Source organism: Lynx rufus, unplaced genomic scaffold, assembly GCF_022079265.1.
Source record: "Lynx rufus isolate CCGP_SWC_20201006 ecotype Redwood Valley unplaced genomic scaffold, mLynRuf1.p SCAF_2, whole genome shotgun sequence".
Taxonomy (NCBI): Eukaryota; Metazoa; Chordata; class Mammalia; order Carnivora; family Felidae; genus Lynx; species Lynx rufus.
This window is the reverse complement of record NW_025814834.1, coordinates 149,923,512-149,938,542: the sequence shown is the minus strand read 5'-3', so window position 1 is coordinate 149,938,542 and position 15,031 is coordinate 149,923,512. Positions and strand designations below refer to the sequence as shown.

Genomic DNA, 15,031 nt, shown 5'->3' with positions numbered 1-15,031 from the left:
GTTTCTCTCTTGCCTGGGTCTAACAATGGTATTGTTATCAAACATGGTAGTTATCAAATGCTAAGAACTATTCTAGACTTAGTATGCTTGCCTATATGTTTGGTGTTAATATTTTAGAGTGTAGGTACTATACTTGATAGTATGTCTAAATACCTTAAAACAGTGGAAAACTTACAGCTTACACAATCTAGTAAAATGATTATTTCCCTAGTTCTATAAAGAAATTGGAAAAATACTGCACACAAAATAATTAGGAAAATATGGGAACCAAAATAACCATAAAATACTAATGACTACATTTATGGAATTTAAAAAAAATATAAGGAATGCAAAATTTTTTTGTTAAAGGCCACAGTTAACTATGAACATACTTTGTTCTTTTCAGAAAACAATGGTTCAGAAACAACATATTCAATCTAAAGTAGAGATAAATAAGAAATATTATAAAGACATATACACTAAATAGACATTACCAACAAAAACAGAAATTCAACTTTTCCCAAGACTAAGCATTGAAAAGAGAAGATCAAACTAATTTGTCTAGGATTAGAAACAATAAAATAAAACCTGGTAGTTAATTCTACACATTCTACACATGAATAATTATTACCACGAAATCATGATATTTTTAAATCGTTCAAAAATAAAGCACAATTGGGGCGCCTGGGTGGCGCAGTCGGTTAAGCATCCGACTTCAGCCAGGTCACGATCTCGCGGTCAGTGAGTTCGAGCCCCGCATCAGGCTCTGGGCTGATGGCTCGGAGCCTGGAGCCTGTTTCCGATTCTGTGTCTCCCTCTCTCTCTGCCCCTCCCCCATTCATGCTCTGTCTCTCTCTGTCCCAAAAATAAAATAAACGTTGAAAAAAAAAATAAATAAAGCACAATTACTATAGGAAAAGGCTAGAATGTTAAGTACTCTGTGAAGATACAGTCTTTCCCCCTTTCTTTTCACCTTCCTTTTCATCACAGGTAGGACAATTTGATCCACATTTCAAGGGTTGACCATGTCTTGTTGGCTAAAACTAATTTTAAACTTTGGTAGGAATTTAAGGAGTTCTAGCCCAATCCTCAGAAATTGAACATCAAGTCAGGCTTATGGTTATCCTAGTGATGATCTGGGCCTCAATTCTCATTCATGTTCCTACTTTGTTCTTTTATTTTCCCCGTTTTTTTTAAATTTAAATTTTACTTACTTAACATACAGTGCAATATTGGTTTCAGGAGTAGAATTCAGTGATCCATCACTTACATACAATACCCAGTGCTTATCACAAGTGTCCTCCTTAGCACCCATCACATATCCAGTCCTTCTCCCACCCACCTCCCACTGTCAACTCTTGTTTTTTTCTCTATCATTAAGAGCCTCTTGTGGTTTTTTTCCCTCTCTTCTCTTCCCCCTCTGTCATCTGTTTTGTTGTTCTTTTTTTTTAAAGTTTACTTATTTATTTTAAGGGGTGCCTGGGTGGCTCAGCCAGTTAAGCATCCAACTTCGGCTCACAGTCAGTGGGTTTGAACCCCGGGTCAGGCTCTGTGGTGACAGCTCAGAGCCTAGAGCCTGCTTTGGATTCTGTGCTTCCTTCTCTCTCTCTGCCCCTCCCCTGCTCACTCTCTGTCTCTCTCTCTCTCTCTCTCAAAAACAAAATTAAAAACATGAAAAAAATTTTTAAGTTTATTTTTGAGACAGAGAGAGAGAGTGCACTCATGCCAGCATGAGTGGGGGAGGGGCAGAGAGAGAAGGAGAGAGAATTCCAAGCAGGCCCTTGCAGTCAGCGTGGTGCCCAATGCAGGGCTCAATGCCATGATCATGAGATCATGACCTGAGCCAAAATCAGTGGTCAGATACCTAACCAACCAACTGGACCACCCAGGAGCCCCATCTGTTTTGTTGTTCTTAAATATTGGTTATCATCTGTACTCCAGTTGTGGAAATTGCAATCTGCCTTATTCTTGTGTCCACAAAGCACTTTTGGTATACATTATGTTCTATCCCTTGTTCATAAGGACCCCACCTTATTCTTGCCATTTTTCAACATCAAGAACACAGTCCCTGAACCCAAGCCAACCCCTGTGGGCATATTTGCACTCACATTCCTGACTTTGATAACCTACAAGACTGAGTTTTCCCTTATGTTATCTGCACTGAAAATAACTGTCTGCCTGAATTTTCACCTGTTAATGTTATATCTCTATGAAATCATGCTCTGCCTGGACGTCCCCCAAATTACCAGCTATAGTTCTTTGAGTGTCTCTCTTCTCTGTACCTATCCCAACCTGAATGGTGGGTTTAATTCAAAGTCCTGTCTCTTCCATACATCTTGTCAAGCTATAGTTAGCCAAATATAGTCACTATAGACTACAACCAGTAAGTAAGAAAAACATTTTTCTTAAAAGCTACAGAATCACTTAAAAATTAATAACAATTTTTCAGAATGCTCTAGCAACAGTAGTACTTTCTCTAGGATCAAATTAACTACAACTTTTCCTCAGACAAAATACTGTCTCCAAATTCTTGATAAAATGTATGTATCTGAGACACTACTGTGCAATACGTATTTAAGACTATCCTGGGCTAAGGATAGAAACTAATAACAGATGTCTAACAGAAGGATTTTATATTCTGAAATTCTAACACTAGAGTTAGAAGCCAAAATACAGTTTACTTTAAATAGACTCTTCTAACAAGATGATGTATGAGAAAAGAGGAGGAGACAGTTCTTTCTATAGTTAGAAAAGTAAACATCTCTGAAGTCCAGGTAGCTTACGGGTGTTATTTTGTCTACTATTCTAAGACTATAATATTTTGATTTTCATAGGAAGAAGACTAAGTACACTTTTTCTTTGTCAAACTTTAATGTAACATGATTTGATTATTTATAATCTATTCCAATCAGGCCTGCAAAACTCCTTTGAAAAGTCTCTATATTTTGACAACAATTTTCTAGGCGTTGTTGAGAGTAAATTCCAGCTCCAATTTCATGTTTATCTTCAATCCCAACAAGTCAGTTCTAGCATAAATATTTTAGCTCTGTGGAGTAATGTAAATTTGCATAACCAACTTAGTACAACAAAGAAACTACTGATTAAATCGGTCCGGGAGCCATGTAAATGCTTCTTTAAAAGCAACTATAGAATTTCCCGATTGTGGTACTACAGAACGAAGTCTGAAAACTTTGAATTAAAAAGGAAGCTGCTTACAACTGGGTAGTACATATAAAATTTGATGTTGACAAATATATATGAAACCTCTCCCTGCCTTCCCTTTTTAACAGTGTTCTTTTTTTCTATTATAAATCAGTGAATAACTGATGCTTTTAAAGAATCTGGCTCATCAGATAAGTTCCGAGAAGCTTTTCAAATAGATAGCAAAGCATATAAAATAGAATGGTAGTTCTATGGTATTTAAAAGAGTCTTGACCAATAAAGATCACCTACTACCTTGTAGATTGTGGTACTACCTGTGGAGATCTCTTCCGAAAGAATTTGAGATGAATTCGTTATACCCACAGATAGCAAAAAGAATGGATGAATAGCACTTACAGCCCCATAGCTATCCTCTAACATAACTGACAATAAGGATTTTGATCTAACTTTTTTGATTTGTAATATGTAGGGGTTGTAAGAGGAAGGAAAGAGGTAAGAGCTATAATATCTCAATAGCCAAAAGTATGAGTACACAAATATTGACTAATATGTAACTGATTACATGAGGTCTTCAAAAATAATTGTAATGATTATTAAAAAGTACCTTTTACTAGGATCTTGAAATGTGTTAATATAACAACTTTTATATACTCTGGTCCTAAAATATACCCAATTTCCAGCAAAATCAGTTTTCATACATTTTCTGGTTGAAAAAACAAAAACACATTGTGTTATAAATTTCAACTCAATCTGTAAATACTGAATAAAGACAATGTTTTACTTGGGGAGAAATTTTCTGGGAAGTAAGATTTAAAATGAGATAACATTTAACCCAAACACTAAATTTAAAAATAGCAGTATGAAGCTAAATACCAAATAACTCTTGGACAACCAAAATAATATGTTATTTTGAAATGTGTCCATTTTCAATAGCTTTAATATAATATTTATACTATTTAGGAGAAGATATCTCTTACTTGTAAGTCTATCATTTCATTAAAAAAATACAGATGTCGCTAAGGAAGCTGATTCATAACAACTTAATTCCATAGTCAGTGTTTACTCAGGAAAAGAAGTAATGATTTGGCTAGCAGAACAAGCTACAGTAGCAGAATAGCAAGTCTTCTGAGCCTAAGTTCAGTAATGTTACTATATCACTGAAATATTTTGGATAGGATTTTTACTACTCCTCTATGTTTCTGTGCTATATGTATATAGCATATGATTTCTCTATCTAAGAGAGAGATATACATATTAACATTTTGTTAAACTGTTTATATCAAACACACAGCTTTGGTATATAAGTTAGAAACTGACTCAGTTGTGCAAAGAAGGTCATGTTAATATTTACAAAGGCCTAAACTTGGATTTTGAAGTTTTCTATGCCTATTTTGACTGTCAAAGTGTTTCATACCATACATAGTACAGAAAGTGAAGTAATTCATTTTATCAGCTTCTGACCTTAATTTCAGAGACTTTAAAAACCTGTGTAAAATATCTCATAAACGTTATGGAATTACCTAAAAAGTGTTACTAGTTTTCTACAAATTACATTGTAAAATTACTTCAAACTGAATCATATTCTATGTTTGTAAGACTGCATACTTCTATCTACCTAAAATTTAAGGAAATGAGAAAATTTAACACAGAGAGAATAATCAGATTAATTGAAGGGGAGTGATAATTATAATAAAGTACATCTTCTAATATTAATACTAATGATCATAAATGAAATGACATGGGATCCACATAGCAGTACCCTAACAAAGCATGAACCCACACTTCTAAATAGCTCTGAAGTCAGCAGAAATTTTGAATTAACAATCCTTGATATATGCATAGCCAAAAGTTTCCTAGATACAGGTACTTTTAGATTTCAGTATTTCTACGACTTCTGTTATATTCTTTCAGACATATAGATTTCTGTCATCGTCTTTATGGTGGTCTGGGATGCTTTAGTTCTGCAGCTGTGTTTGAATATCAACTTCATAAATAATAACAAATAATATACATAATTTAATCAATTACCAAGAAAAAATGGCCATATTTATATTCCACACACCTAATATTTTCCACACCAGAAAGTGGACACATCATCAAAAGGTATTTTCCTTTCACTGCTATTAAAACAGTAATAAGTAACCATTCTTCTCATGGAACATTAATAATCTAAATTGAAATAAAGTTTCCCATGATGCATAATATCCCATGCTAATACGTTTGCCCTTATTTAATGTCAAAGCTATTTGAAGATGATTTTACTTGTAATAAACAGAACATAGGGGAGCATTTATACATAAGATACTATTCTAGAACAGTGTCTGAGGTCAGCATTGGCATAATTTGACTTGCGGCTGTAACTGTATCTTAAAGTACTGTGATTTCCTCATAAACATGGCCAAATAATTTAGTGGTAAAACCAAGAAAAAGTACATATAGCATACATGACATATTACAGCACCAGACAGATTTTCTACTATAAACACTGTTTAGGAAAAATGGGATACATATGTTTTTCAAATATAATTTTCCCAAGGATCTAAATCTGTGACAAGGGCATATGTTTTTAAAGGAATAAAATTTTACAAATTTTATAATATAAAGAACAGTGAGATCAACCCCGCAATCACTCCATTCATTATTTTTCCACTGCTTTCTTGAACTTCTCTTTTGAATTCAATAGCATCTGTGGAATAATTTTATAATTCTTTAGAGAGTAAAAAACCAGCAGCTATCTATAAATTTCCATGGATAATTTTATAGTTCATGATAGAGTAGGAAACTAAAAATTACCAATACATTTTCAAGATAAAGTTAATATCCACAGAAATCCAGCCATATTAATAAATGAAGTTGGTAGCTATGTAAGTGGCGTATTACAAGGCCTTTGGGAAAATACTCTATTTTCTCAACAATGCCTAAAATTCCACCATTGCAGATTACTTAATTTGTCTTAAATTACACTTAGAATATAATTACTAATGGGTAAGGTAACAGTGGAAGCATTAGAAGTAATTTACATAATAACCATAAATAACTTTATTCATTCTTTCACTAATGTCATACTTTGATAGGAGAAAAAAGGAAAAAAATAAAGATGAAGAATGGAGAAGACAAGAATAAGGAAGATAAATTTCACCTACTGTCAATTTTGAGACAGCCTAAATCTGCAGTTAGATAGATATTTGCACATGATAATTAGAGAGGTATTTCTGTTGGGGTATATACGAGGACTTAAACAAAAAGAAATAACATTTTGCAGTATAATGGAGTGTAATTAAATGAGATGATATACAGAATATTTATCAGAGTGCTTAAGAACTAAAAATGGTGATGGTAACAATAAATGCTGGAAGATTAGCTTTAAAGTTGAATATAGATGTAAGAAAACAAAATGGCTGGCTTATTTTTAATTTCTTGACAGTTTGGTAAGCTTTTCTTATTAAATTGAATTTTTGTTTTAAGTTTATTCATTTTGAGAGATGGAGCCTGCGCAGGGGAGGGGCAGAGAGAGAGGGAGATACAGAATGTGAAGCACACTCCAGGCTCTGAGCTGTCAGCACAGAGCCCAGCCCGATGTGGGGCTTGAACCTACGAACTGAGGTCACGACCTGAGCTGAAGTTGGATGTTCAACCGACTGAGCCACCCTGGGACCCCAATAAATTGAAATCTTTAAAGTGGAACTTTAAAACAATTTTATCACATTTTGGCCAAATATCATGAAAAAAATTAATCATGTTCTTCTAAGCAGTGTGAGTAGCAGACAGCAGAAATACCTAAGGAGTAAGGAAAAGGATCCTGGGTTTATATTCAGAGAAGCTGAGATAAATTCCTGGTTTTACCACCATTATCTACGTGATGCTGAGCAAGTCTTTGAACATCACTGAGCCTCACTCTCCTCACCTATATAATGGTGACGTTAATATCGATTCTAATCTACCGTCAAGAAATACTGCAAAACTCAAGAATAAAATGCTTTAAAAGGATATGAATATTCTGGTGAGATTTGTTCTCTTTTACAATTATCATCAAGCCTTTTTTTATACATACCAAAATTTTAGAAAAACTGTTATGAAAAACCCAATTTCCTTCCTAATAGACTAGAGAACACAGTGTAGCACGGAAAGTGTTACCCTAATAAATACCTCTGGATAGCAGTAAAACAACACGAGTGAAAAGGAGGTGGCTAGTTAGCTAAACTAACTCAGCCAGGATAACGTAAGGATGCTTCCCTGAATCACAGTCTTCTTCTTTGTTAAATGATGGGGATGTTGGATGATGTCAAAATTTCCTCCCATCTCTGAAATTATTATATCTGGCAAAATTCACTTTCCTTGATTTTTTAAAATCTGAAAATATAAGAAGCTGCAGGGAACTAGTTTCTAAACTAATGTCTGAAGCAGGCATTCTTAAAACCTGTAAAATATGAGGGTTAATAGTGATATCATTAGTATTTTAAATTGTTCATGTATTTTCTGTGACATTTAGTTTCTTGTAATAGGGATAAAAGTCCCTTCCACTGATCTATTAAATGGTTAGAAAAGTGTTATATTTCATTATTTTTTAATCTAAATTTTCCTTCATAATCTCAGATAGTATTTGATAAACTGTTAAGGTGGCAAAAGTTAAATTCTATTGAATGAGATATATTGTGGATAACAAGAACAACTACATTTATATTTATATAGGTGAGAAATATGCATATAATTAGATTATATCGCTCTGAACGGAACCTCAAAAAATAAAAATTGAATTACCTGTCTTCCCTTAAGACCCTTCTTTCCCCGGATCCCAGGAACACCCTAGAATATACAGATGTCAAAAGTAAACACTTGTTGAATAAATGAATGAGTAAGATATTACAGATCTTTTCTTTCTCAAACATCAATTAATGAAGTATCACAAAGAGAAAACTGAATTATTCTCTAAACTGGTATGACATTCAGAAAAGCTTCAATATATTAATTTAATTGAAGTGGCTCTTTTTCTTCTTCATAACAGAATCCTGATTTTATTCTGGAATGCATCTTATCTGTACTTCCAAATGGGATCCTGCCATTCCTCCGGTGATAGTTCTTTGTCCAGAGGTAGGCACACAACCACATAAACAGGAAGGTCTTATTTTCCAAAACCTAAGGGACAATTAACCTCCTCTCTGTCTCCCTACCTCTTCGACTGGACATAAATGAAAGCACATTTAGCCCTTGCACTGACAATTCTGCAACCGGGTGGGAAACCTGCCTTAGCATAAAGCCAACATTAGGTGAAGCAAAGTAGAGAGGATGATATCACTGTGCTAAAGATCATATTGTGCCTACATGCCACCTAACCTATAGATTTCTGGTTATGTAAGAAGTAGTAGGGCATAATACTTAAATGCTCAAGCACTGGAGCCAGAACATCTGTGTTCAAATCCTGGCTCTGCTCTTATTACCTGTGCCTTGCATATATACAACGGCCCAGTAAATCATTTGCTGTTATCGTTACCATCATTATTAAAAATTTCCTCATTTTTAAGCCAGTTTGAGTTGGGATTTTCTGTAACTTGCATTCTAAATACCCTCACTTATATAATCACCTTGAGATTTAGACTTACCTATAAGCCTTAGAGACTAAGAAATCTGCCAAAAGCATGTAGCATGGGTTTATAGGTACATAGAGCTAACTTAGAGGATATCATTGGTGGCAGTAATCCATCCACTTTCACTTCAACAGTGTTTGATAAAACTCATCTAATGTCTTCTCAAAAAGCACGGGTGAGCGATAGGACTCATTTCATTAAGACTTTATACATCTTTACATAATATAGTCAACCTTTTTTTTTTAAGAGATAAGGTAATTATTTTTTACAACTTTAGTAGGGCCACTAAATCTCAGCAGGAAACCTAAGGATAGTACAGACAAAATTATATAAACACTTTGTCATATATATACACGCATACACACGTTACTGACTTTCAGGAAGGAATTCTTTCTATTTGATTTTGGAAGGGATTAACATTATACTCTTTTTTTTTTTTTTTTCCTGCTCTTCTCTACGCTTCTTCTCTACTCTCTTCTCTACACGTACACATTTTATAACACAATAACAATACCCAGTTAGCTATATCATTCATAGTTTAATGAAAATTTTGAAGTAGCCAAATAATATTAGGACATGGCACCCATGATAGCCATAATATCACAAAATGGTCTTACATTTATGACTTGAGACAGGTCTTAATATTTTCATATAGACTGGTCAAAACTAGTGAGTATGATTACAGGCAGTGTGCCTAATGATGATCAGTGATAGGATCCACAAATCCAAGATAATAACATTTTGCAAGGACATATAATTTTGCTTTATTTATTACATCATTAACTAGAAATAAGTTCATGTCTAAAGGCCAAGAAAGGATTGTATCATGTGCAACAGAGTAATAAAAATGTAAACTGTATATACTCCTTTGGGTGATTGAGAAGCATTCAATTCTTTGCATGACAGATTGGAAACATGAACTCTAAGTCTGCTGTATCACATGACAATCAGGTAGCTTAGTTGTGGGATTACACTGAAGATATTTCTGCAAGTGAAAGAAATGACTTGCATATTCATCAAGGGAAAATCTTCACCTCATCTCACCAAAGAAGAATGAACATTTTGATTGCCACAACAGCACATTTAAATTCTGAATACTTCTTCTCTGTCAGGAAATTCACAAGCCATTACAAGAAAATGTAATATAATTCACTCAAACTGACTGTACGTTTGAAAAAGTCATCTAACAAAGATTAATTTGGTTTACTTTCATTTGCAAAAACCAGTTTCCAGAAATGAAAACTATGGCCTAACCACCATGCCTACAAATAATAGAGTCAAATGCTAAATTCTGAATATGACTATATTTTCAAACCTTATGATAATATACTAATATTATTCAATTCTATCTTTTTCAGTGAATACTGACAGTACAAATGAAGTAATGCAAAAGAAATCACTGAACAGTACTGAAAAGTAGACATGATGAAGTTGGAATACCAAAACTCTGTACTTAATTGTTCTAAGATAACAACCATTTTGCAAAGATTCTATCTTTATTCACAAGAGCCTATATTTATGAACAGCTACCTTCCATTATTAAATTAAACAAAAATATATCTTCTGAAGCTGAATTATTTACTATACATTGTATTGTAAAGTACAAGACCTGTCAAGAGTTTGTACTTAAATACTAATGGATTACAACATACAATTTTCATAAGTAGATATTTTAATATTTCAATTTGAATTTTTTGTTATTTGTTTTTTTTTTTAATTTTTTTTCAACGTTTTTTATTTATTTTTGGGACAGAGAGAGACAGAGCATGAACGGGGGAGGGGCAGAGAGAGAGGGAGACACAGAATCGGAAACAGGCTCCAGGCTCCGAGCCATCAGCCCAGAGCCTGACGCGGGGCTCGAACTCACGGACCGTGAGATCGTGACCTGGCTGAAGTCGGACGCTTAACCGACTGCGCCACCCAGGCACCCCTTCAATTTGAATTTTTTAAAAATTAAATTTAAAAAAGCAAACCAGGGATGCCTAGGTGGCTCAGGTGGTTAAGTGTCGACTCTTGATTTTGGCTCAAGTGATGATCTCACAATCATGAGATCCAGTCCCATGATGGGCTCCACAGTGGGCATGGAGCCTGCTTAAGATTCTCTCTCCCTCTACCCCTCTCTCTCTCTTTTTTAATGTTTATTTATTTTTGAGAGAGACAGAGACAGAATGCTAGTGGGTTAGGGGCAGAGAAAGAGGGAGACACAGAATCCGAAGCAGCCTCCAGGCTGTGAGCTGTCAGCACAGAGCCCGACATGGGGCTCGAACTCACAAGCTGTGAGATCATGACCTGAGCCGAAGTCGGATGTGCGACTGACTGAGCCACCCAGGCGCCCCTGCCTCTACCCCTCTCTTACCCCCACCTTGTGCATGTGCTCTGACAAACAGATAGATAAAAACAAATATATCTAACCATATATATTTGTATCACCTTATTTGCTTAAAACAAATTCGGTAAAATTCAAGAGAATCTAATTATATATCTGGTAGGTGGTTTTTCTTAAAAGGTGGTTTGCTTCACACAATAAGATTACCTATCTGATAAGTGTTTATGACCTCTGTTGTCCTATCATAAGCATATCACTTTAGAAATAATATTTGAAGGAAATGGACTTACTCTTTCTCCTTCAGGTCCCAGTTGTCCTACTTCTCCAGGAGAGCCAATAAAACCCTTAAAGTAAGCAAATAATCTTTTCATTTGAATACTTACCCTGTAAGGAATTTCAAATAGAGATAATAAAATTATTCCATAATAGTGTGAAACTATTAGGCTTAACAGAATAAATAACTTCCCTTTGCCTTATCACCTTCCTTCCAGAAGTTACAGATCAATCTTTACATTAAAACAAAAAAAAAAAAAAAAGTAGGGAACATAACTTAAGACACAGCGGCCAATGAAAATCAAGACCAAATCCTTTTGTTGAATTTTATAGTGGGCAGAAAAATATATAATTAATTAAAATTTAAGGCAGAATGGAAGTATCAAAAGATATTAAGTAGCATGAAGGAAGAAGAGATCCATTCCAATGTGGCAGAGGTAAAGTCAAAAAAGTTTTCAAAAGATACTGACACCTGAGATAGGACTACAGCGTAGCTAAAATCCTGATAAGCACAGGATGGAGAAAGAACACTGCCAGCAGAACAATTACAGAAAGCAGAATCAGAGAATTTCAGGGAGTGTCTGTAAATGGTAACAGATAGCATTATACTTGTAAGATGCTTTGGAGAAGAGCAAAAACCCACTGTACCTTAAAGAAGATTCCAATTGGTCAGACAACCAAGGGGTATTTATATATAACAATGCAAGGTACTTTATCCTAACATACTTTAGTTATAACCTAAAGGTAAATAAAGAGGTAAATAATCTCTTTACCAATTTAAAAGGTAAATTGTATGATAGTTTGGAGAGTACATTAAGGCGAGACTTAAATTTCAAGCTAAGAGTTTTAGACTTTATATTTTAGACAACTGGAAGCTACTGCCTTTAAAGGATTGTGATAGTGACCTTAGGTTAGGTTGTACTTGCAAAATATTAATCTGTTGGCAGGATATAGAATATGTCTGAGGCAAGAAACAGTGAATGTAGGAAAATCTATTAGAAGGCTCTTTCAATGGTCCAAATTTGAAGGCTTATGAGCTTGGATTATGATTCCAAAACATTATTTTCAGAATCACCAGCTACAGATAGCCTCAAGTTTAAAAAGACTTAACTTTTATTTTAATACATACAAATGAATTTTCTCTTATAAATAAAAAGAACAGACACCTTGACTGGTATACACTTATCACTGAACTAAGAAATCAACTGAAAACTCAAGAGAAAGTTAGACCTTTATTCGATATAGCCTGAATAAGGTGCAAAAACATTTTTAAGATTTTAATGAATAATTACATAGGTATTTCATAAAGGTTTCCTGAGAATTATTATGCTGGTTCTAACAGAATATAAAATATCAGCAGCACCCACCAAAAAATCACACGGGGTTGTGATCATTCTCAAGACTCTGTCCCTAAACTACAGTTTAGTGTGTAATGAAACAAAGAACATTAAAAAAAAAATAATATATATGCTTTTCCGTTTTAGATTGAAGGTTTTATATCCAGTTAGAGGCAATTTTGGGTCACCAGTGTGCCACTAAGAGGTCAGGAGAGGCCCTACATACTTCTATTGTTTGAGGCACCTTGCATATTATTATACAAAGAATTGCCAAAAGAGGATTACAAAGTGATGGTCTATTTTAAACATATGCACTTAATGTAAAAGTAATTATCATAACACCACAAAATGAAATTAAATAATGCTGCCAGTCAAAAGATCATTTATCACATGATTTATAAAAATATTAATTTACAGTACATAGTATGTGGTATAGTGCAATAACAAGATACAAACCAAATAAAAAACCTCTTATAATCCTGTCAGCATGTTTTTGTGATTTTTGTCCTTTTAACCAAATGTGGATTTGAAGTTAATGTTAAAAGTCTACATTTGAGAACCTCTGTGAATAGGAAACCTAGAGAAATGGACTTCTTGATTCCTCCTGAATTCACAAAGGAAAATTAAGGAACCAAATCAATTAAATCAACCAGAAAAGAAATTATATTTGTTATTTTGAAAAATGTTTTTTAATGTTTATTCTTTTTTTTTTTTTTTGATAGAGAGAGACAGAGCGTGAGTGGGGGAGGAGCAGAGAGAGAGGGAGACACATAATCTGAAGCAGGATCCAGGCTCTGAGCTGTCAGCACAGAGCCCAACACAGGGCTCGAACTCACAGACCATGAGATCATGACCTGAGCTGAAGTTGGACACTTAACCAACTGAGTCACCCAGCTGCCCCTAAAAAAATGTTTTTATGAAGCTGCTGTCAAAACCTAAAACTACAACTTAAAAAGGGTCACAACCCAGACTATAGTTTCCATACAAATGAAAAAAAAAAAAAAACAGAAGGATGTCTAACATAATGCAAAAGGATGTATAACATACAGTGGCATAAAGAACTTCGAAATAGAGGAATCATTGAAGCAAGATGAGGAAATACAGTAAGAGAAAACTGCACAGTGCCAAATAACGTGTCTTGGTGGTACTAGCTAATGCACAGAAGAGACTCTCAAATTCCAATAAAATGAAAGAGTCTGCAAAGAAAATGCATGCTGTATGCTGGGCACTGTGGTTTAAGAATGTTAAGCTCAACAATAGCCAAATTATGGAAAAAGCCTAAATGTCCATCAACTGATGAATGGATAAAGAAATTGCGGTTTATATACACAATGGGATACTACGTGGCAATGAGAAAGAATGAAATATGGCCCTTTGTAGCAACGTGGATGGAACTGGAGAGTGTGATGCTAAGTGAAATAAGCCATACAGAGAAAGACAGATACCATATGGTTTCACTCTTACGTGGATCCTGAGAAACTTAACAGAAGTCCAAGAGGGAGGGGAAGAAAAAAAAAGAGGTTAGAGAGGGAGGGAGCCAAAACATAAGAGACTCTTAAAAAATGAGAACAAACTGACGGTTGATGGGGGGTGGGAGGGAGGGGAGGGTAGGTGATGGGTATTGAGGAGGGCACCTTTTGGGATGAGCACTGGGTGTTGTATGGAAACCAATTTGTCAAAAAATTTCATATTAAAAAAAAAAAAAAAGAATGTTAAGCTCAAGGGGACACCTGAGCGGCTCAGTTGGTTAAGCATCAGACTCTTGAATTCGGTTCCGGTCATGGTCTCACAGTTTGTGAGATTGAGCCCCACGTTGGGTTGACAGCACAGAGTCTGCTTAGAATTCTCTCTCTCTCTGCCCATCCTCTGCTCGTGCTCTCTCGTTCTCTCTCAAAATAAATAAATAAATAAACAAACAAACAAACAAAAAAAGAATGTTAAGGTAAGGTGGTTATCATAACTACCTTAATTTCAAGTTTTCTTATCATTATCTAATAGGATTTTTACATGAAGGAAAAAAACCAAAAAAGCAGGTCCTTCTAACTCCAAAGTCCATGTTCTTGACCACTAAAATATCTTCTTCCCGGATCCAAGTCAATATGTGCTTTTGGTACAGTTTCTAATTAAAAAAATATATGACTTGTCCCCGCTATATTTTCACTTAATGCAAGAGTAGAAACAGTATGAAATAGAGGTAAGAGTACAGAATAAAGGTGAAAAGACTTTGGGTCTACTTCTAGCTAGCTATGACTTTGCCAAGTCATGTAAATTCCTTAGCTTACTCTTTTCTCATCTGTAAAATTCCTTCTCAGGATTGACAGCAAAATAAGAGAAGAAAATACATATGAAGGTATTTGAAAATATTTAGGAAT

At 34.6% G+C, this 15,031-nt stretch overlaps 1 protein-coding gene across 1 annotated transcript in view; it reads right to left on the bottom strand.

Annotated features, from left to right (window-relative positions):
• Positions 1-15,031, bottom strand: part of COL24A1 (collagen type XXIV alpha 1 chain) — a 413,841-nt gene that overhangs the window by 314,063 nt on the left and 84,747 nt on the right. Inside the window, exons 11-12 of the mRNA XM_047085469.1 lie at positions 11,340-11,393; positions 7,900-7,944 (exon numbers count right to left, since the gene is read on the bottom strand). Of these exons, the coding sequence (XP_046941425.1) occupies positions 7,900-7,944; positions 11,340-11,393 (99 nt within the window). The remainder of the gene's footprint in view (positions 1-7,899; positions 7,945-11,339; positions 11,394-15,031) is intronic.